The sequence below is a fragment of the Mytilus edulis genome, chromosome 11 (assembly GCF_963676685.1).
Source record: "Mytilus edulis chromosome 11, xbMytEdul2.2, whole genome shotgun sequence".
NCBI lineage: Eukaryota > Metazoa > Mollusca > Bivalvia > Mytilida > Mytilidae > Mytilus > Mytilus edulis.
In genome coordinates this window covers 59545465-59570825 of record NC_092354.1, presented here as the reverse complement: position 1 = coordinate 59570825, position 25361 = coordinate 59545465, and the positions used below count along the sequence as shown (strand labels likewise).

General features: G+C 33.1%; 1 protein-coding gene across 1 annotated transcript; it reads right to left on the bottom strand.

Annotated features, from left to right (window-relative positions):
* Nucleotides 1-417: 417 nt before the first annotated feature.
* LOC139494432 (neuronal cell adhesion molecule-like) lies at nt 418-23668 on the bottom strand. Its single transcript, XM_071282595.1, has 10 exons — nt 23665-23668; nt 22850-22963; nt 21037-21150; nt 20258-20391; nt 17675-17819; nt 11365-11501; nt 5621-5753; nt 4076-4194; nt 3129-3291; nt 418-434 (listed from the first exon to the last, which is right to left on the bottom strand). The coding sequence occupies exons 1-10, from the start codon at nt 23666-23668 to the stop codon at nt 418-420; spliced, it is 1080 nt and encodes a 359-aa protein (XP_071138696.1).
* Nucleotides 23669-25361: the final 1693 nt, after the last annotated feature.

Sequence of the window (25361 nt, the reverse complement as noted above, 5' to 3'; positions counted from 1 at the left end):
TTGTGCAATGCTAATTTAAGTCATATTTTAAAATCTCTCCGGAATAGCAGTTTATTTGAGAGCATCATGAGCATGTCTGTGTTTAAAATCAATTATTATGATTTTTATTATCGAAACCTATTTTTTTTATATAATGAAACAGGTTGAGTACATGTATATATCGCATATTTCTTTTACGAAAAGCGATGTGAGAAAGAGTTATAAAGAAAAAGCTAAAAATGCAGTAAATAGAAGAACTAACAAGAATTCTAAGTGAATTTGAAGATACGAAATAGACACATCAAACTGATTGGAAAATGGTAGACATGGTTTTCAGCCTCAACGCTGTAAAAATGTTAAGTAACACAAAATAAATAATCTATGTATTTCAACATTTAATCTAGACTCAAAGTGGTTGCTATCAGTTAAGTCCACATCTTAACCAACTGGATTCTCTGTAAATTAATACAATAATGAAATAAATTTAAAGGTATATGTTTGTTAAGGGCATACGGTACAGTTTTGATCCCGCAGTAAAGTTTTAGAAACATTTGCATACACGCTATTTTTCTCCCACTTTATTTAAATAATAAATAAAAATATATCGTCATGAGCTAGAAATTAATGGGGTCGAAATTTAAGACATCTACTTAAAATTTCGGTTTCTATTTTTTGAAACGACACACTTAACTTTTTATTATTTCAAAGGATATAAATTGTAAAACGATTTGGAAAATCTGTGTACAAAACTATTCTCATAATTTGTGTAGAAATTTTTATATTTAAATCTGATGAACATTTTCGCCACCAGTCAGATTTGGTCTAAATGCTTCAGTTTCAGAGATATAAACCAAAAACTGCATTTTACCCTATGTACTATTTTTAGCCAGGTCTGTCATCATGGTTCAAAGGCAGGGTTATCGGACACATTTATTAAACTAGATACTCTTATGATGATTGTGGACAAGTTTGGTTACATTTGTCTTAGTAGTTTCAGATCTATGTGGGAGAAGGTTTTTGTAAAAGATTACAAAAAATTACGAAAAATTGGTAAAATTGACTATAAAGGGGAAATAATTACTTAAGGGATCAACTAACCATTTTGGTCATGTTGAATTATTTCTAGATCTTACTTTGCTGAACATTATTGCTGTTTACAGTTTATCTCTATCTATAATTATATTCAAGATAACCGAAAACGGCAAAATTTCCTTAAGATTACCAATTTTAAAAGGTGTAGCAACCCAACAACTGGTTTTCTGTTGTCCGATTCATCTCAAAACTTCAAGGCAGATAGATGTTGAATTGATAAACAATTTCAATCTATGTCAGATTTGCTCGAATTGCTTTGGTTTCAGAGTTATAGACCAACATCAACATTTTACCCCTATGTTCTAATTTTGGCCATGGCGGCCATCTTGGATGGCTGGTAGAGTCACCGGACACATTTCTTAAAATAAAATACCCAAATGCTGATTGTGGCCAAGTTTGGTTTAATTTGGTCCAGTAGTTTTGGAGGAGAAGATTTTGTAATAGATTTTAAAAATTTAAGAAAAATTGGTAAAATTGACTATAAAGGGCAATAACCCCTTGAGGGGCAATAACTCCTTAAGGGGCGACTGACCATTTTGGTCATGTTGACTTATTTGTAGATCATACTTTGCTGAAGATTATTGCTGTTTACAGTTTATCTCTATCTATAATAATAATCAGAAAATAACCAAAAACGGCAAAATTTCCATAAAATTACCAATTCAGAGGTGGCAACCCCACAACCGGTTGTCCTTGAATTTATCTGAAAATTTCAGGGCAGATAGATCTTGACTTGTTAAACAATTTTACCCCCAGAGTTTCAGACCTATAAGCCCAAATCTACATTTTACCCCTGTGTTCTATTTTTAGCCATGGCGGCCATCTTGGTTGGCTGGCCGGGTCAACGGAATCCTTTTTTAAACTAGATACTCCAATGATGATTGTGGCCAAGTTTGGTTAAATTTGACCCAGTAGTTTTAGAAGAGAAGATTTTTGTAAAAGTTAACAGACGTCGCGGGACGACGACGACCACGACGACGGACGACGGACGACGGACGCAAAGTGATGAGAATGGCTAAATTTGCCCTTCGGACCAAGTGAGCTAAAAAAAGGAGTCGTTTTCAAGCTTATAATTAAGTTACTGGAAAAATGCATCTTTGCCCGATATGTAGAGTTCTGATGTCGCTACGCGATTACCTTCCCTGTAACTGTATCTTATGCCTCTCATCCTGCATCTAGTAACAAATGCCACCAGAACGAAATTATACATATAAAATAAAAGTTCCAATGCCTATTTCTAACGAAGATATTTAAAAGAAAAGCAAGAATGCTTTCTACGTTAACAATTATCATGAATTTCTGAATTTTTTACGGCTGCAAATAAACTCATCATAGATACCAGGACTAAATTTTGTATATAAGGCAGACGCGCGTTTCGTCTACAAAAGACTCATCAGTGACGCTCGAATAAAAAAAAGTCAAATAAAGTACAAAGTTGAGGAGTATTGAGATCCAAAATTCCTAAAAGTGTTGCCAAATACAGCTAAGGTAATCTATGCCTGAGGTAAGTTAATGATTCATCAATTATTTATTAACTAACAATGACTGTAAGCTTATTTTGTGCTTATTTTTGTGTACTTTATTTGGCCTTTTTAACTTTTTTGGATTGGAGCGTCACTGATGAGTCTTTTGTAGACGAAACGCGCGTCTGGCGTATATACTAAATTTAGTCCTGGTATCTATGATGAGTTTATTTGCAAAGAAAAAGCCAAGTACTTTTGCATTAGAACCAATTTTCTAATACCTAACGAGGACAATTTCCTTTTGAATTTAAAAGGTTGTGTTCAATTTTAAACTGCACCTAACCTTTATGATAGAGTGCTAGTCCCCGCGGATATAATCAGCTCAGTAGGTGATTCTTCAATACCGAAACATATTTTGCAACTTTTGCTTTGGTATTCTTTTCTTTTCATTTTTTTCCAAGTACTTATACAACATGGCTTCCAAATATGGGGGTTTAAGAATTAACGCAGAAAATTTAAACATAGGAACGTAAACGTACCACATATATTCAGTGTTATAATTTTGTACGGTTGTATATATGTAAATATACTCACGGCTTCTCACAATAACCGAAACGGACACATGGTCCTCTCCAAACTCATTCTGTGCAGAACATGTCAGTAGACCAGATTCTTGTGTACTCATAGAGTTCAAAGTAAGTACTGAATCATGTTTATGGAAATGGTGTGACGGCATGTCTGTTGTATGCCTTGTAAACTGCAATGTTCATCATTTCATACAAGGATATGTTGTATAGAGAATATGGCGGTGTTAATAGATATAAGAAGATGCGGTGTGTGTGCCAATTAGACAACTCTCCATCCAAGTTAAAATTTGTAAAAAATAAACATTATAGGTTTGTGAACGCTCAAACGTTCCCTTTATCTGAGGCAGCTATGTAACAACAAAACTTTTTCCCCAATCCACTATAAATAAATATGTTTAAACTAAACTAACAACACAGCATACGGAAAAATTATGAAATCAGTTTAAAATGGCTTGAGTTATCATGCAAATAATTTATAATGTTTTCCAGACCAACATATCAATCAGTGTAATGGGTTTCGTGTAAAAACATCATACGAAATTTGAGTGCAAAAAAGTATTGACATGATTTAAAATCGTAGCTATCTAGTTATGTCAAAATTTCCTTCTGTAAAGTCTTGAAAAAAGGCGACCATACATAATGTCAAATATTAGAAACACAAGTGTCTTGCAATCTTAAAAAAGATAGGATAAAAATCAATAGAAACAAATGCCGCCGTCATAAATCGTGTACTATCAACAGATGAATTTTAAGCATTTAAAAAATTCGCGCTTTATATGTTTAAAACTAAGCATCTCGAGGGGTGAAATATTGTAACACACTCGACATTGTTTGATCGGAAAAATTTTGTTTGCCTTAAAACCGAAATTTTTACCGATACCGTGGTACGGCACGCCATTTTTTCCCAATCCCGAATTTACCATTAACAGTTACATATTAAAGGATCACACTTACCATGTTATATGTCCATATAATTGTTGGTTGTGGATGTCCTGTTGCTATACAGGTAAAGTTGTGTGCATGTCCAGCAATTATAACAGCTGTTACAGGAGAGTAGACGATTTTTGGAACACCTATTTGACGACAGAAACAAAGACATTGTTTACAAGAGGAGTTCAAGTTGATGATAAAAAAACAACAGACTGGCTACATGATAGACAACTGTGCCTGCTGACCACGTTAAATACATGTTTTATATGTTATTCAAAACATGCAGTGTTCTCTCGAATTGACATGGAGTAGGTGCGAAATCTTGTTCGATGGACATGTGATTCATGTTTCCTACTTTCGAAGCCAAAAGATGGCGGCTGTTTCTGCTAGAGAAATAGTTAATTACAGTAATGAAATGGTAGGGTGTACATTGATGTAAAAAAAAATGTAGTAACGATACGATATAAAATATACGAAAAACAAATATAATATACAGCAACAAACAAAAGTTCAAAGTAACTAGTAGAGTACTCGCATTGACGGAAAGCTTTTACAAAGCCAATATTAGAGGACAAATTTTGAGGACGATTTCAAAAATAAATAACAATTAAAATAACCTAAATTTCAAAACTGAAATTCCCTTACAAATCACAAAATCAAAAGCCCAAACACATCAAATGAAAAGAAAACAACTGTCATATTCCTGTCTAACCGGTATACCATATCTAACACAATATGATTTTTATTTTAAATGTTGCGTATTTATATATTTGAAACTCAAGCCTTGATAAAGTGTTGGAGTATTAGTGGTCGTCCTTTGAATTCTACCATTCTACAGAAAAATTCACGTTAAAATCCTGTACCCTTTCCTCAATTGACCTACTGAAGTAGACTTATCACAGGGTAGGTAATTATATGAACTCGATTGGTGCCAAGATCTACCTCCCCTTTTGGACCACCGAGATCACCCCTATTTTTATTTTTGGTGATATTCTTGTTGCTCAGTATTTAGGTTTTAATAATTAGTTTGTGTATTATATTGATTGTCTATTGGCATTTTGCTTAAACCATGGCGTTATCTGTTTATTTTACACATTTGAGTTTAATAGTCCCTCAGGTATGTTTCACCCTTCTTAAAGAAGAGGATGCCGTTTGACCGTGAAGGGTGTAAAAATAAATAAAAATGAAAATAAAAGGAATTAATAGTCACCGAAAGTATAGCAAACACAAAACAATAATTTAACACTGAAAGTATAGCACAAAACAAAGGCTGCACCTTTTCTTTTAGTAATCTGTAACTTAAATCTGAATGCTGACACAATCATTTTTTTCAAAATAAATTTCTTCACCGCTTATTTCGACTTAATAAGTTACTCTATGGGTTTATTGCTAATTCATCAATAAAAACCACGAGCCATAAAAAAAATCAACCAATCTGTGTTAATGATAAATATTCTTTTCATAGTTCAATAATTAAAAATATAATACCTTTGCATTCTTCTTTCTTGCTTTGAAAATATATAGGTTATCTTGGAAATAATTTTCCAAATTCGCACCACATTTTCTTACCGTAGGTCACTTTCAATAGGATGTTAGCCTGACTGCTACCTGCATTGTTTGTTGCTATACATGTATAAGTACCAGTAGTTGCATTTGTTACACTGTGTATAACCAACGTGTTTCCAGAAAATTGAACAGGATTCTGCGCAGTAATAAGAAAATAGAAGTTAACACAGATCAAAACATTTGAGAAGATACAAATGGGAGATTCAAAAATTCCAATCTAGCAAGGAAACGATACATAGTTTATCAACGCTAAAGGGCAAATATAACCGATATCGATACCAGCACATGATAATGTGATATGAATATGAAAGCTGCTTTGTAATAGACGTTTCCGGTGTTACTACTGTCTGTATCAGTTTGTTCAGTACTTCATAAAAGTGAATATCACTGCTATGTGACGTCAAATACGTTTACCTATCATTAATATTTACCATGCCCGGCCTAATCACCGACATAATAATAAATTGTCCGAAGTATATATGTAGGACTCTAAAGTACGATGGTTACGCTAAAGTGCGATGGTCTACGCTAAAGTCCGATGGTTCGCGTAAATATAGACGTTAGAAACGTAGTTTGATAATGACGTTAACAGTCGTTCGAACGAACCAAAATTGAACATGCCAGAAGATAGATTAGGAATATTTGATTAACAACTTTACCAACAAATGTTCATGACTCACTAGTTATTAATTTAAACTTAACCGTTCTTTGTCGGCTGAAGCACAATGTTTTTTTTATCTAAATTTTACTAAATAAATACAAAATAGTATACACATACTTATCCTGCTTCTATTTGAAGCAAACGGAAATATTTGAATCATTGTTAATGTGACTGTTTACTTTGCGATCCCCGTTAAACTGCTGTCGACTTTAATGAAAATAACGTCGGTAAAATAGAGATACATGTTTTTATGCGTGAATAATAAATTGTCTGCTAAAACATTAGTTTGTTCTGTATATTGTAGGAAAATAAAACATGTATTTGTACTTGCTACGAAAAAGGACAAATCTCGGCGAACATTGCCTTTTTCTCGCATTCAAATTAAAGCTTATACAAATAAATGTTGCATATTCCGACAATGAACGAATTTTGTATTTGTTATTTACAATGACGACTGTAAGGGAGGTTGTAACATTAGTGTAAACGGCAATTTACACTAATTATCCAGATATGCAAAACGCACCGAATGGTTAAAAATTGTTAAAAAATATAGTATTTTGCGACTCATAAATTACCTTTTTAGCATTTATTACGTGGTCGGTCTTCTAAATTTAGAAACAATCGCTTAAGCCTACAGGTAGATTATAAAGCCTATCACATATGTTATGCCTTAGCATATCAACTTTTACATAAAGACTGTTTTTTAACCTCGATGTTTTAATCCCTCGAATCTCACCCTTTTGGGACATCGCACTTTAGCGTGATATATCATTTTACTTATGCGAAAAAACAACCATCGCAATTTAGCATGAGACACCATCGTACTTTAGCGTAGACCATCGCACTTTAGCGTGACCATCGCACTTTGGAGTATCATCTCACTTTAGAGTCCTACATATATAACTTTGAACTGAATTTATTCCATCATCCCCCGGATTGCTTGTAAAACAAAGCAAAACACTCATTTATATCGTTTAAATACACAAAAACAATCGTGTAAATCGGCCCTGGTTGTCCACATATAGACATTGTTAAATATCTGCTGCTCGACACATTAAGAAGCTTTAACTCTTTCATGCGCTAACTTGATAAAAAAAAAATATTGTGACTCACAGCTGATATTTTACGAGTTGATTGACCGTTTTGAAAAATCCGTTTCGTAGATGATAGCGGATATGTTCCTGTTATCTTAACTACAATCCTGTTCCCTTTTTACAAATGTGATATATCGAATTAGATTTATTACCAGGTTTGTACTAACATGAACAACACGACTGGAGCCATATTTAAAACAGGATTTGCTTATCCGTCCGGAGCATTTGAGATCACCACCGTTTTTGGTAGGGTTCGTGTTGCTTAATCTTTATTTTTTCATGTTGTATTTGGTGAACTATTGTTTATCTGTTTGTCTTTTTTTATTCAAATCATGTTGTTATCAGTTAAAAGTTCGATTTATGAGTTTTAATGTCCCTCTGGAATCCGTCGTTTCTCTTTTACAATATCAGTATGCAGACTACCTAATAATCGGTACGCCTCGCTGAGCATTTTGCAGATATATATTTAAATACTGAATGTAATAAAGCTAACCACAAAACGATGATGAAGGGGATAAGACAAGTGTTTAACAACTTGAAAAACTAAAAAGTTGTTCATCACCCATAAGATACTTGTTAGTTTAGTTTAGTTCAACGGCCTCACAATCTATTCTTATTAGAAAAGACCATCTAGATCTCTAGTATATTACTTTTCAGACATCTAGTATAATTCGCAAATATTTTGTTTACAATTAATGCAATTTAGTGAAGTGCAAAAGTCTTGGTCATTTGCAATCACTACAAACCATTAAAAGTCTGAAATGGCCTATATCTGTACTCGACTGTACTGATTTTTACTCGACCAGTCTGAATTCGTCTGAGATTTACTTGAAAATACTCCACTGTAGTTTGCACCATACTTACGAGTCTGAATGTGTACTTGACCAGTACCTAACCGTTTTATACGAGTCCGAACCGTACTCGACCTAGTCTGAACTGTACTCGACCTAGTCTGAACCATACTCGACCTAGTCTGAACCATACTCGACCAAGTCTTAACCAAACTAGACCTATTCGTTGTATCTATTAACTGAATTTTATCAATTTAGGATTTTTTTTTAATGAAAATGAAATTTGAACAACAACTTGAAATTAAAAATTGAAATGTATTCAATACAGTATTGAAATTAAAATTTCACAATAATCAATCATAATATAACTTCAACTCAATATTAATCAACACTTACATCATTATATGTATCAACTTTTAAACAAGAGGCTGTCACAACGACAGCAAACCGGATTTATTAACATTTATTTGTGTCCTGGCAATATCACAAGAACCATTACTGATGAATGGTGAAAGTGAAAATCGTCAATATCAAATTTGACCTCCATTTTGTCATCAGTATCAACATATTAAAATTTGAAAAGCTAAGATTGAATGGTTCGTGAGTAAATGCAACAACGTGAATGGAAACGCCATTTTACGATCTTTCAAGAACCAGAACTCCTGAACGGTAAAAGTCAAAATCATCATTATTGAACTTGACCTTTATTTTGTCATCAGTAACTACATATTAAAATTTCAAAAGCTTTGGTTGAATGGTTCATGAGAAAAAGCACAGACACGACGGGAAACACCATTTTTCAATCTTTCAAGAACCATAACTCCTGAACGGTAAAAGTCAAAATCGTCATTATTGAACTTGATCTCCATTCTGTCATCAGTAACAACATATATATATTAAAATTTGGGAAGCTTTGGTAGAACAGTTCATGTGCAAATGCACGGACACGACTGGAAACTCCATTTTTCAATCTTTCAAGAACCATAACTCCTGAACGGTAAAAGTCAAAATCGCCATTATGGAACTTGACCTTCGTATAGTTGTCAGTAATAACATATTAAAATTTTAAAAGCTTTGGTTGAACGGTTCATGAGTTAATGCACGGACAACATTTGATTGCCGCCCGCCCGCCCGCCCGCCCGCCCGCCGTACATCCCCAAATCAATAACCGACATTTTTGTCACAAAAATCCGGTTAAATATAAATAAAACAAGCTGATCAAATAATCTAAAAAAATGAATTGTGACTAATATTTTCAATATTATTCAAAATTTTATGAATGTTTCGAAAGTTTTTTTTATGGTAACTGGACTATTTTCACCATTAACTTAAGCCTAGTATAGATTTATGGTGTCAGTTGAGTTCAGGTAATAATGCAGTGAATGTTTTTTTTTATTAAGATATATATATATAATATATAATAGTGTATAAATAGTGTATAAAACAACTTAATAAATTAAAAAAAAAATGAGAGCTTAATTGTTTTGTTTTATTAAACCAAGAATTTAATATAATCATTATGATAGAATTTCCATAGCAATCCTTGGATAACCTTTTTAAAAAAGGAAATGTATTCCAAAGTAACAGTAAAACATAATTTCAATTTATTTAAATATTTTTTTGTCAAATTAACATGGCATACATAAAGCACTTTAATATGTTCTAATTACCTCAGAACATGTGTATTTTACAGGTAAAAAGAAAGCCTTTTTTTCTTAAATTCGTGTATTACTTATCTAGTACATACATGTATATTCGAAAGGCCTTGCTATTTAATTTAAACAGGATGTTGCAATTTTGAATCAATGTTATTTAGAATTTAATACCTCTGACTAGGTGTGATCTTATTTATGAGTTTGCCCCCAAGCAGAGGTTATACTTTATATTTCACCACTAATCACAAAAACAATTTTATTTATTCATTTAATTTTATCCCTTTTTGATATAAGTTATATATAATTATTTTTTTTATCCTAAATATAATCAGAGATATATTTCTTTAATAAGGTTAAAGTATTTTATAAATTTTGTTGGCTGTTGTAATATATGTCAGTAAAAAAAAAATTATTTTAACAGTTAAAAAAGTAGAGGTTTTTTGGTCTAGTATGGTTCAGACTGGTCGAATATTGTTCAGACCTTTGGTTAAGTATGGTTTAGACTGGAAAAATAGGTTGAGTACATGTCGAGAATGGGTTAAGACTGTTTCAGACTGGTCGAGTATTAGTTCAGACTATTTTCAACGGCAAAGATAAGGGTCAAGTACGATTCAGTACAGTCAAGTATGGTTCAGACTGGGGTCGAGTAATGTCAAGTAAAAGTCAGACCAATTCAGACTGGTCGAGTAAAAATCAGTATAGTCGAGTACAGATATAGGCCATTTCAGACTTTAGTGGTTTGTAGTGAATAGTGCAGAGATATAACAATGATGAATGATAAGAAATACATTATACTTGTATTCTCCGTACCCCAAGGAGATATGAAAGAAAATCATATTTCCAGAAGCATTTCAGCTCTGTGTCACTCAATTTATTATGATGCATGTTCCATTATTATTGTCTTTTACTATAAATATTTAGAATACAATATCATGTTGATACGTTTTCTGGTATTTCTTGTTTGAAAAATTGAAAAAAGTAAACAACATGGACATGATGGACGAAGTCGAACCGTTATATATCTTTCACAAATAATGGGGATTAATCGTCACGATTTTTATTTCTTCGCAAAATGTGAGAATGGCGTCATCCAGCGGGATTCCTGACGTTGATATTCCTGACTTGGAACAGGTATTTTCTTACGTAGATAATGCTGGATTAATCTAGTTTAATGTCTAGCTAAACCTCTCACTTCAACTCCTTACTTTAACATTTTGTTATTCCAGCGTCACTGATTAGTCTTTTGTAGACAATAACCATATAGCACAATGGCTAGAAGTATAAATTCGGATCCGTGCAAGAAAATAAAAAAAAATATGTACGAAAGGTTAAGGTTAAAAATATACAAAGACCTATAAAAAAAAGTATAGCTCGTTACTTTGATGATTTAAAAAAAAGATCTTTGACAAACCCTGGTCCATCAACTTTCTGCACAAACACTGGGAAGAAGTGTTATAAAATCCCAGTAGCAGCTGAATTTATTCATGACAATAAAGGGATATTAATGAAATATCAAGAAATATTAAATATAAAAAGAAAATCTTACGTCATCGTGGATCCATGCTACGCTCGGTGTTGGGTATCCCGTTACATTACACGTGATTTTAGCTTCTGTGTAGTATTTAACCTGTATTGTTGACGGTGCGTGTATCAATGGCGCTACGTGAGGTTTGTCATTTCTAGCTGAAATACAAATTTAAGTGTTACACATAAACATTTTCCAGCTAAAACCATTCCACTGTCATATGTGATAAAATGTGCTTTGAATTTACCAAGAGTAGAGAGTTTTCTCTCAAGTTGAAGGTATATCTGTGACTTTGAGATAAGGGACAACAAACTTAATGCCAAAGTGGATTAACACAATGAAACTGTGCTTTATATAAACAACATTTAGTAAGCCGAAGAATCGGACATCAACAAATTGAATTTGTTCGTCACGCATTGCTAATCTGGAGATAGTAGGATCCCTTATTAATTCAATTTGCACAAGCAATGTAAAAGCTAGTACGTTATTATTAAATTTCCTAATATTTCTTGTTGATATAAAAAATTGCAGAATAATTTGGGTCTTGTAGGGTTTGGCAATGATTTAAGACTTTTATGTATAAACAAATGCAGGTCTGCCCTTTTCTCGATTGTATATTGACACCTAAAACGGCTTGAACACGAAATGTTCTCCAATAATGTTCCAATAGTATTTTAATATATCATCCGAGACAAACAAATATCAAATGTTGCCTATCTTGCAGTTCACTATAACCGAGTGTTTGTTGTACTTATTATTCACGAATTCGGTGACCTTTGACATATTTTCAGTCACAAAACAATACTCTTTTGCGTAGACAATCCAAGCGACAATACGAACTCAAAATCAGAAAAAAAATAACCGAGAGACAGTGATCATTTGTAGCAGAAATCAAAAGAGACTGATAGTTTTAATTCTTTAATATTTGTTAAGATGATACAACATTTAAAGGTATAATGAACACAGTTTCATCTTATAACCAAATAAAAGATGCATACAGTTCTTGCAACCTTATGCGTAACTGTTTGACGTGAACTTGACTGACCGGTGAAGGATCGGTGACGAATGTTTGACTGATCGATGAGTGATCGGTGATCGGTGACCCATAGGATCCGTCAGATTAGTCAAATAACCTATGTGAGAGTTACCGTGACAACGTTCAGTGATCGATCAGTAAATTAATTTTATGCATGGATCGGACGGATACGTTTATATTTGAAATTCTTATGTAAACCGAACTCGACAGTGTTAACAATTGATGAACGCGGACCTCTACGAGGACACCTTAATTTGTAATATAATAGGTTGCAATAAAAAAGTAAAAATAGTATAAATAAAGGCAACAGTAATATACCGCTGTTCACAAACTCATAAATCCATGGACAAAAAACAAATTTGGAGTAACAAACTACAACTGAGGGAAACGCATTAAATATAACAGGAGAACAACGACACAACATTAAAATGTATCACACACAGAAACGGACTAAGCATTAGACAAAATCCTATGAGAATAACAAATATAACATCAAAACCAAATACATGAATTTGGGATAAATAAGTGTAAAAGGTGATTTCTCCATTTCATCTTAGTCTAGGGTTCTTTATTCATCAATGATGTAATAATATAATAATTATTATAAACCATACAACATATAACAAGATACATATTAAATACATTAATCTAAAAATACTATATCATACTGTGTTACAGTTATTATAACATTACTGCAGATCAACATAAAATCAGATTAATGAATGTTTATAGTTCTTATACAATATCTATACACAAGGTGACATGACATGCCTGATGATAATTAACACTTGAAATATTCACTCATCGTTCATATACAATCATCAGCTTTGACAATTCAACATACTACTATAATGTCAAGATCATATAACACTATTTCCATTTACTAAATAGATATATGTAAATCCATATTCTACAAATAACCATAGCATATATATCAACGGTAGATAACTCTATATTATATCAAACGTTCTTCACTGTCTTAAATAAACACTATATATTATGCTATTTCAAGTATACATGATAAACTCACCAGTCTGTGGAACTGAGTTTAATAACTAACATCGACAGTCTAACTAATATTAACAGTAACGATCTTCATACTTCTACAGTAATGGTAACAGAGGTTCACATCAAATATGGTTCATACAAAGTCATGATGTCCTGTTCCAGAATGAATTCCATCACTATACTAATCCATAGAAATTATGGAACTACTAATCAGTCACAATATAAAGTCTATGAGCACAAAGTGCATCAAAACATACAAATATATAAGGATCAAAACAAAGACATCAATCCTCCATTACTGTTTTCAAAACTACTACCAAAACTGGGGGCATGGCTTAATAAACCAATCAGAATACAAGAAAACCTAAACACTCTAGTGAACAGTGAGTACTGATAGTAAAATCAATAGTAGGTAAATGCTACAAGGTTAAACAGTTAGATTTTATGGATCAATGAATAATCAATAGGCAATCAATAGAATAAAGGTAAACTTAAGTAAACTACTCTGCAAATGAAAGAATATAATTAATGGTGTATCAGACTAATCTATAAAACATATAAAATATATAAATGATTAATATGATAAAAATCCACACTACCACATCCTCCCCTCTGTTGGAGAATGTCTTCCATGACATCACAAATATCTCTCCTCCTCCTGAGAAAAAATATGACGTCCTCGTAATCAATCACTTCTCAGTGGCAATCTTCAAAAGGCCTGCTAGAATCTGGTCCTCCATGCCTTTGAAAGTACCGCTAGAAGCAATATCCTTCAGATAATCAGCTCTACTCTTCCAATCAGGTTGTGGCTGACTCTTCTTGGATACTATAAAATCCTTATACTTCGTGGTAGCTGTCGATGTTCTGGCACGTACAGATCTTCTCGGTTCTATCCATGGTGCTTCAATGTCCGGTTGAGGGACATTATCTACTGTTTCTTTAACAGTGTCGTCTTGCCCAGGTTCCTCTGTATCATCAGATAATGTAGCGTCAGCTACTTGTTGATCGGTCTCTGACACTTCATCAGGCTCAAGTACTGGATCAACTGTATCACTCTCTTCAGAAGGAAAGTCGTCACCCTCAATTCCAGTATCTTGCTGTTCAGCAACGTGTTCCTGATCGTCATCATCCTCGTCCTGAACGGTATCATCATCATCCTGCGTTTCTAACTCATCTATAGCACTGTGTGGAGCACTTAAGTGTTCAACGTCAGGTTCTGTAACCACATAAACCAAATAATCGTCATCCCTTTCTTCATCAGAACTTGTCAGAGTGCTATCATGAAGACTTGGCTTTGGTTGTGGATCTGTTTCCCTATTCTTCCTGGGTCTTAATCGTGGTGCAGGAGTAGGTCTAGGCTTCTCCTTTTCTTCATCTTCATCGATGGAAACTGAACCAATAGGCAACAGAAGGTTCCAATGTAAGGTTCTCTTTCTTCCATGTCCGCTTTCCTTTCTCACTGTAAAGACTGGGATAGTGGAGTTAGGTTGTTCTAATATGACGTAGCTGTCATTCTCCCATTTATCAGATAGCTTGTGCTTTCCATCGAAACTCAGAATCTTTACGAGTACTCGGTCGCCTGGATGTAATATGGCTCCACGCACTTTGTTGTCATAATGTTTCTTCTGACGTCCTTGAGCTATCTTTGCTGAATTCGTAGCTAACTCATAAGATTTCTTCAGTCTTTCTTTTAAATTCTCAATATACTTCGTATTTGTCTTCTGTTCTTTCGTTGTTTCTATTCCTAGTGCAAGATCTATAGGCAGGCGTGGTTCTCTGCCAAACATCAGAGCAAATGGTGAAAATCCTGTCGTTTCCTGTTTTGTACTGTTGTATGCTTGAACAATTGGACCAAGGTATGATTTCCAATCGGCTTTCTGGTGATTCTGTAATGTGACACGTCTTATACATGTTATAGTAATGTGAATTCACCCTCAAAAATAAGAGAAAACAAACGACACAACGGAAACACAACGTTAAAATGTAACACACACAGAAACGAACTATAATATAACAATGGCCATATTCCTGACTTGGTACAGGACATTTTTGAAGGAGAAAATGGTGGGTTGAACCTGTTTTTGTGGTATGCCAAACCTCCCTCTTTTATGGCCGTCTGAAATATAACATTAAAATGACAACACAACATTACAGGACTAAAATATAAATAAATAGGAGAACATAATTGACAAAGAAATACACGAATAATAACTAACAAAAGGCAACAAGTTTAAAATTTTAATACGCCAGAAGTGCATTTTGTCCACACAAGACTCACTAGTGAGGCCCAGATACAAAAGTTTGAAAACCGAAACAAGTACAAAGTTGCACAGCATCGAGGACCAAAAGTTCATAAAAGTTGTTCCAAAAACGGCGTTAAGTACCAGAACATCCCTATTATTTAGAATAACTTATACTTTTGCAAACAGTAAATTTTATAAAATGACTATACAAAAGATGTATAATAAAACTTAAGTATTAACTAATTACTGGAAACAAACGAAATACACTACATAACTCGACGAAATTCAGCACATCCGAATAAGTTTAAACCTCAACGACAAGTGACGTCATATTTGAAATTGTAAAAAATGACAAAAAAACACGTCATATTTGAATGAATAAGATAGAATAAGGATTGATTTAAGATTATATTTGAACTAAATACTGATATTACATTTAACATGTTACATATTGTTTTTCTGTTTGTCTTTTTCATTTTTAGCCATGGCGTTGTCAGTTTGTTTTAGATTTATGAGTTTGACTGTCCCTTTGGTATCTTTCGTCCCTCTTTTAAATAACAATGCACATTCCAATACTTATTAATAGCAAACTAGGGTAGCAATTAACTATATTATATGTCCGGTTTGTTTTGAATCTAACTTTAAACGTAAACCATCGTACAGATTACGTTGAACAAAATGAAATCTAATTAATGAAGGCGGTGATTAATTTTCTTTACCATAACACATGAATATAAAAGAAAAGACGTGAACACATTTGACAAAACCCAATGAGAATTACAAATATAACATTAAACATTTTAACTAAATACATAAATTTGGAATAGATATAAGATGCTTTAATAGCTTTGTTTGTGTTGATTAATACTTTTGTTTTTAATATTGTTAACATGAATTTCTTCCTAGGAAATTGGTTAGTATTGACTGACATTGGATTTATGTACTTCATAAAGTTTGAAAAATGTTGTTGTTCCTAAAATTAAAAGAATGTCAGAAAAAACATACTAAAATTGTGTTTGCATTGTTGAAAATTACCAAAACTATTCTTGATTTTATCAAAAATAATACTATTTTATTTGAAATCAGTTATTTTTAACATCTCGAAACAAGTCTTTTAATTAGAATTGAGATATAATAAGAATCAAAATACTTAAAGTTTTAATGATGATATTTTAATTGAGGTTTCATCTGTACACTTCTTTTCATTTCAATTCATAAAACTTAACATAATTAATGAAAAATAATTTCAGTTGAACTTGAACGTTTGTATTTCACGGGTAGCCATTTAAATTAAATTAAACGAAACTAAGATTCCGTAATTTGTATTAGTGGGTTCGTGGTCTAGTGGTTAAGACCGATGGCTACAGTACTGAAGGTCGCGAGTTCGATTCTCACTCGAGACATCGAATTTTCAGTACATCAGTAGGGTGATTTCCCCCCCCCCCCCCTTACACACACCTCTGGTATCCAGACCGGAGTAAAAACTAGATTGAATACTTTGGGGGCCTCGGTAGGTCAAAGTTGTTCTTAGCTTGACCTAGAGATCAAAGTTCTGAAATCTCTTCGGGTTGTCTGTTCCCACCGAGAAGCCCGGTGGTTCACTCCGAGGACTTCGGCTTCCTCCACCATAATAACAGACTTCCCGGTGTCCTACACGCTCCTTTGGGCGGTGTTGGGTGGGGATTGTTCTGGTGGTGGGATAATATTGTAAAGGACACATCTCCATTAATCCTTAGGGAGTGTACATGGATCCGCTGTACCCTTGCAGTCAATCAAAGGGTGCGTCTCAACTGGCAGAATCTCGAAGTACATACATTAGTTTATCATGCGACGTAGTAGAGTTCAATCCGTCAGCAAGGTCGATCGGTACTATCCGTCCGATCAGTCCGATCAGTCAATTAATTTTACTTTAAGTCTCACGGATTGCTGACGTGAGTTTGACGCGGACTTGACTGATCGGTGACTGATCGATGACCGCTGATTCATCGCTAAAATTGTAACGCCTAAGGTTGCAAGTATTGTATTTATAGTTTTTATCTATTACCTTTCACAATTACTTGCACCACTTTTCTATCGATACCGACTCTGTTCTTGGCTGTACAGACGTAGTGTCCACCATCTGTAGATGATACATTTTTAAAAACAAGATAATTTGCTATCTGTCTTGCATTATGCGGTAATGAGGGTTTCTAAAAGAATAAAAGACAAATTTAACATGTTACTTAGTATTTGAATTAAGCTGATACTTTAATGATAAGAAGTCATTTTATATTAAAGACATGTCTGCTATCTCTGTTTTTGCTAAATGAACAAAACCGTTAAGATATAGCAATATAGCAATAAAGCATTTTCATTTGTTCAACCAAGGGCGAAAAAAAAATATATTGACGACGCCCCTAACCGCATGACTGATTTTCACCAAAATCTAAGTTTTTAAAGGAAATTTAACGATCTCGAAAGTTGTAAATTAAAGGAACCTTAGCAGTCAAAGCAAGTCCACCTATGAAAACCAGTGACTACTCGTATTTTTACAATACATATGAGTATCAATCAACATGACCTCCGCAAAATGCTGAAAATCGTATCACTCTATTTAGAAATAAATAAAAATTTGAATTAGAAGCGAGATCGTGCAATGTAATTCTGTAGATACGTTTGATTTCATTTTAAATGTAAATTATGTAAATGATCGCTTGCCTGTATAAAAATCATTGTTTGATGGTTTGTTCAACTGATAGGTACAGACTGAACCTTGTTTTCGAGTGAACTGATTTATGATGACGAATATTGGTAAGATTAAAGTCCTCGATATCTTTGTAAAGTAACCTTTAGAAAGTGCGTTTTTTTTCTTTTCATCTTTCCAATGGTTTCAAACGTCTATGACTGACAATAACAGACATGACAGGTGTACATGTGAATTCGGTTGAATAAAGGGTTTTAACAGTATGTTTTAAGTAGGAGTATAGAGAATGGAGCATTGAAGGGGTAGTGAATAAAGTTTCGTGCGAATGTAATGAATAAATAAGTTTTTTTTTATAAATGGCATTAGGGAATCAATAGAGTCATCATGGAGAGCAGGTAATGTTAAGTGACTATGACCATGACTGCGTCTACGATGAGGAGTAAAGTTGAGTATGTTCTTCACATTCACCGAACTTAAAAAAGAACTAAAAAGAAAACCTTTATCATCAGTTTTGTCATTGCATACCTATGGCCTCACTGTTCTCAGCTCTAAAATCCAGTAGTCTTTCGTTTTGCGACGGAGAGGTATTCCGAGATAAAAATTGTCAGTTATATGGTATATTTTGTCGGTGATGCGAACTCGCAAAAATGAATTGAATCAGCATGCTGGTCGAAATGCTGGTGAACAATGTCGCTTCCATTATTGATGATGAATGATTTGTGGCCGAAAAAACGTCTATTCAACACTATATTCCGTAGACGAGATTCGTTTCATTTGAAATTTAGCCGTATGATAGAAGAATCATTAAAGAATTCAATAACTTAATCATCAGAGATGATCCCACAATGATGTGATAATAGTAAATGATAAAGGGCACTGTACACATGTCCATGTTTTCAAATGCAACAGGCGTTCTACTAATAGAACATATACATTGACCGATTGCTTTTATCGTGTTCATATATATCAATATACTGTGGATTAGCTTATATTCGTGCGTACCAATTTTCATTGATTTAGAAAAATAGTGCCTGTCCGTGGATATTTAAATCGTGGTTTTGCCGAAGTTTGCATACAAGCCTAGAGGAAATTTGTTATTCGTTTAACGTTTAATTTCGTGGACTTATCACATGAAATCCATGAAATTTGATGTTCAACGAATTATGATTAATCCACAATATACTGCCAAAATAGACCAACTATATATTTTGAAAATTAAATCACTGCGGAATTTCAACGAGGTCTAACGTACACATTTAGTATCATACAAATTGCTGTATCAATGCCATTTGCAGTTTACATTAAATTCTTTGTCTTTTTTCGTATTTAGACACGGTGTTGTCGTTTGTGTTTAATTTATGAGTTTGAATGTACCTCTGGCCTTGAAGTCATAACACTTTCGAGTCAGTTTTTTGTACTTATCTTCCAAAATCAAACAATCAAAATGTTGAATTTCATGTGTCGAGCATGACTTTTACGCTCTGAGCACTGAGCAAAGTTTTATGATTATGTTATCTTTCGCCTTTTCATATTTACAGAAAGGTAAGTCAAAATTCATCAAATTTCAATGTCACAAACACCTCAAAAACAAAACAAAAACAATAGTGTCATCCAATTCTCTGTATTTATGTACTGCCAATGTAGGTAAAGTTTAAACTTTGTATAATATAGGTTAGCTGCTAATGGGACTTTTAAAAGATATCAGAAACCTGTAGACTAAAATCGTTGTTTTTAAATTTTTACTTGTTGTAGTTTGAAAATGATCTAATTCCTTAACACTCTAAAAGTATTTAAACAATCCCTTCCTTTCATGGTTTAATCGTTCATCAATAATTTTGTTTAAATTAAGTATTAAAATCAATTAGTATATAAAAAAAAACCTGTTATAAAATAAAAGTCACTTCTGATTTAAAATATAACTACATTTTTTGTGTTTTTACTTACATGAAGAGATTCCCAGGTGACAGATGGCACAGGAATTCCTTCTGCATTACACACTATAGTTAAAACACTAGATCCTTCTAAAACTGTTTTGATATTTGCAAGGGACACACTGGGCTTGATCATTATAAAAGGCTCTGTTTGAATAAGAACAATTTTATGTAATATGATAAATCTTCAAATACAAAATAGCTGCATTCCTACGACAAGGGCATGCCAGATGTTCTAATATTGTAGAAAGACTTCATTGCTAATCATATAAAGCTGATGAATTTGATAACAAGTGCTCCGGAAGAGTGAAGATCATTCTTTACATTTGTCAACTGTGTTTTCTAATTGAAGTTTAATCGGTATGAATAAGGGTCGTGATATCAATATTATGTGTCATTTAACAGATATCTACATATGCCACATTTCATTTTTTAGCATTTAAAAAGCTCACATCAAACTATGTTTGCTTATTAGCTCATAAGACAAATTTTATCAATAAAAAGTAAACAATTCTAAATGGAATATCTCTTATAAAATGGTAAAATCAAAAGCTGATTAAACACATCTCACCAAGTGCAAACAACTGTAAGGCAGTCGCATCAAATTCCATTTTATTGACATATGAACAAATGCATTCTTTCGAATTAAGAATATTGTTATAATTAAAGTATTTTAGAAAAAGCTGAGAAAATACTAACCATGATAACCTTAACCACATTGTGTACTTCAGTGTTACACAATAAAGAAAACATTGAATAAATAAAAAAAATAAAAATAAAAAAGAAACTAACCTTCTTCACAGTTATTTCCAGAAAATCCGGGTGGACAGTGACAAGTATGTCCTGAATTTTGATCGTCTGTACATATTCCCCCGTTTAAACATGGGTTACTTTGACACTCTTTGTCTATAATTGAAAGTTAAGATATATTTAAACTGATATTTTGTGTCAATAGTGTTTTAAGGGCCAATAAACTTCTAATTTATTCATTGCATTACAATCTTACAGTCTACGGATGATTTGCAGTTGCTGTTTAAGAAAGAAACAGTCAATTATGAAAAACAATCACATGGAACGTCCTGTTTAGTGTTTGAATGTATCAGTAAATATTAAATTTACTGTGGTTTCATTATTTTTCGTTGGATGCCAATGTATGGTAGTTTCATGGGTACAGGCGAAGAACGTAATTAAATTTTCAACAAATTACAAATTGTCTGTATGCTTTTGTGCAGATTTCAGCAAAACCACAAAATAAATATCAATAAACATGTTAGTCTTCCTTATGCCACAAAAAATTGGCACCCATGATAAAAAAAAAATGATTCCACAGTATGCATATATTTGTCTTGTAGGTTACCGGCAGTAACATACTTAATATCATATAAGAAACAAAGCACTAGCGTCCGACTAATTTAACCCAAAGTTGACAACAACATCAACAAAATCGTATGAAATGGTTTTTATGCTCACATAACTTTCAAAATTAAGGATCACAAAGAACGCGTAAGACAAGGTTAGAAGTCAAAATGTTATATATAAGAGCATTAACCACAACAGGACATGCACTTAATATCTCAATATATACGCTTCACTCGCACATGATCACACGTACTGTACGAACTGGGTAGTGGTTCAACAAAGTAACGAGGAACTGGAATTGTCACTACATAAGTTTTACGATTACAATCAATACGACCAATACGATGTATACGCGTCCAGACTCGCTAGCAACATGTTTTTGTGTTTAAGATATTTGATATCAGAATAGTCAACTAATCTGTAATTGAAATGAATGTGCTATATACAAAAAACGACAGATGTTGTATGAGTGCCAATGAGATAACTCTCTACCCATGTCACAGTTTGTAAACAGTAAACCATTAAATATTTTATAGGTCAACACGAGGACTGCAACACAGAGCATTGGCTAATACACAAAAACAAGCTATAACGGACCGCAATATGACAAGTGGAAAACAATTCAAACAAGAAAATAACGGTCTAATCTATATGAAAAACGAAGAACAAGAAACACTTATGAAACACATCAACAAACAACAACCACTGAACAACAGGATCCCGACGTAGGACAGATGCAAAGACATACTGAGGATAAAACATATTCACAGTGGCCAACCTTTACCTTAACATGTACCAGTAGTAAAATATTACAACAAAGAAAGACACACTACAAAAATGTCAATTGAAATTGCTGATATCTATCAGAAAGAAATATTGAAAAAAGTAAACATACACTGAATTGTTACACAATATATAAAAATATGTAAAATAATGCGAAACAGGCAACTATTTGGGACAAAATAGCTATATAAAATAACGAACACAGGTAACTGTAAATATAATAATAACAGTCATCCAGGTTGGAACATTTTGTAGCTTGAATGTTGGGTGATGTATGGACAACAGCAGACGCATATCCTCGACACTTCTGGGTATTGCATTTTTTGGAATGACTCAATATGTATTTGTGATCTTGCTTTTCATATTCTAGAGGTATTTATATGACTATGAATTAATCGAAGTAATAAGCATTACAAAATTGTGCCAAGTTATATTTTAAATTGAATTTTAGAAATCTATTTACCTATTTCACAATTCTTGCCTGTATATCCAGATTTACAGGTACATGAATACCGATTTACATGATCGTGACACACTCCAGAGTTTTGACATGGATTGCTAGCACATTCGTTGATTTCTTGAAAGAAAATGCATTGATCGTTACTCATTAAATATTTTATTTGCACAATTGAAAGTCTTTTTGTACAAACTTTAAGGTTGTTATTGGGTCTACATATGTTTGAATTAATTTTAAGTTGAAATTTGTTAAATACAATCAGCCCATCGGTTTTTCATTTGAATTGCTTCACAAGGTACTTTATATTTCATCATATGGTATATACGTTGTTCACTTGAATGTTATACATTTACAAATGAGCAGATCGGACTATCTAATCATTTCCTCAAGCACATGTCATAAGCATATGGTCATCCCCTTATTCATTTCAATATCATGCCAACCCAGAATAATCCTATGCATAATTCTCTTATCCCACTCCACCACAAAAAGCCCTTGTACATGGTAACTTCTTGAGAAATGAAAAAGATGTACCGGGTAAAGTATGGTTGCATTATTGACCAAACCATTCCTGACTTACATATACAAAAAGAAGATGTGGAATGATTGCCGATAAGACAACTCTCAACAATAGAGTAACATGGCAGAGAAATTAACAATTATAGGTCACCGTACAGCCTTCAACAATGAGCAAAGTTGATACTGCATAGTCAGCTATAAAAAGCCCCGAAATGACAATGCAAAACAATTCGAAAGAACGCGCTAAACAATGTTATAAATCAAATGTTATATATTAGAGTATTAAACACATAAGAACTTACCCATAATATTTCAGTATTTCATTAAACATTTGAAAGGTCAAAACGAGGACTTCAACACAGAACCTTGGCTAACACATAACAACAAGCTATAAAGGACCTCAATATGACAAGTGGAAAACAATTCAAACAAGAAAATAACGGTCTAATCTATATAAAACAGGAACAAGAAACACTTATGAACACATCAACAAACAACAACCACTGAACAACAGAATCCCGACTTAGGACAGATGCAAAGACATACTAGGGATTTAAACATTTTAACAGCGACCAACCTTTACCTTACCATGTACCAGTGGTATATAATTACAACAAAGAAAGGCATACTATAAAATGTCAATTGAAATTGCTGATGTATATCAAAAATAAATATTGAACAAAAATAATTAAACATTCACTGAACTGATAAAAACGATATATTACACAATATAAAACAAGATGTCAAAGAATGCCAAACAGTCAACTATAACCTGGTGCAAAATAATTATATGAAATAACGAACACAGGTAACTGTAAACATGATAATTAGCTTGTAAGGAGTTATCCAGGTTGGAACAATTGTGTAGCTTGGATATTGAGTGATGCATTCACAGCAGCAGACGCTCATCTCGACACATTTTTTTTGAAAATCATTGGAATGACTCAATATGTATTTTAAATATTGCTTTTTATATTCTAAAGGTATTGATATGACTATGAATTAATCGAAGTAATTGAAAGCATTACAATATTGTGCCAAGTTATATGTTAAATTGACGTTTTAGAAATCTATTTACCTATTTCACAATTCTTGCCTGTATATCCAGATTTACAGGTACATGAATACCGATTTACATGATCGTGACACACTCCAGAGTTTTGACATGGATTACTAGCACATTCGTTAATTTCTTGAAAGAAAATGCATTGATCATTACTCATTAAATATTTGTTTTGCACATTTGAAAGCTAACGGTGTAATTTTGTACAAACTTGAAGGTTGTTATTGTGTTGTCGTATATTTGAATTAATTTTAAGTTGAAATGTATTAGGTTTAATCAGCCCATTGGTTTTTTTTTTAATTGTTTCACAGGGTACTTTATATTTCATTATATGATATAGGCCTTGTTCACTGTTGAATGCCGTACGGTAACAACTGAACAGGTTATACTATATATTCCCTTCCTCTCACACATGTCATAATCAGATGGTCATCGCCTTATTTATTTCAAGATCGTATTAAGCCAGTATAATCCTATACAAAATTGTCTTGTATCCCCTCACCACAAAAAGCCCTAGGCTTGTACATTGTGACTATTTGACAATAAAAAAATGTACCGAGCCAAGTATGGTGGCATCATTAACTAAAACATTCATGACTTACAGGACTATTTGTGTTTGAAAGGTGCAAAATGTAAAGTATATTTTTTAATAATACTTTTGTAAGTAGTGAAAAAGAGACATCGAGGGAAAACAATGATGATACAAAAATACCGTCCCCTCCCCCCAAACACAATAACACAAAATATAAAGCATTAGAGAATAATGAACCTTGTTAAATATTGGTATTGATATATAATTGCATTCTAAACAGGGTTATATTTTAATGCCCCAGTCCCACTAGACTACGATCGCACCACGCTCACCGCGATCTAAAATAAACTCAGATCGTGGTGAGGTCGCAGTATAAGCGGTATGAAAATGTAAATTTTCGTTGC

Excerpts from the sequence above, each read along its gene's own strand:
- LOC139494432 (XM_071282595.1), bottom strand. Across the intron at positions 21,151-22,849 it reads AGGCAAGAATTGTGAAATAG|ACAAAGAGTGTCAAAGTAAC; the intron begins GTAAATAGATTT and ends TTTCAATTATAG. Across the intron at positions 4,195-5,620 it reads CCTATTGAAAGTGACCTACG|GTGTTCCAAAAATCGTCTAC; the intron begins GTAAGAAAATGT and ends GTCGTCAAATAG.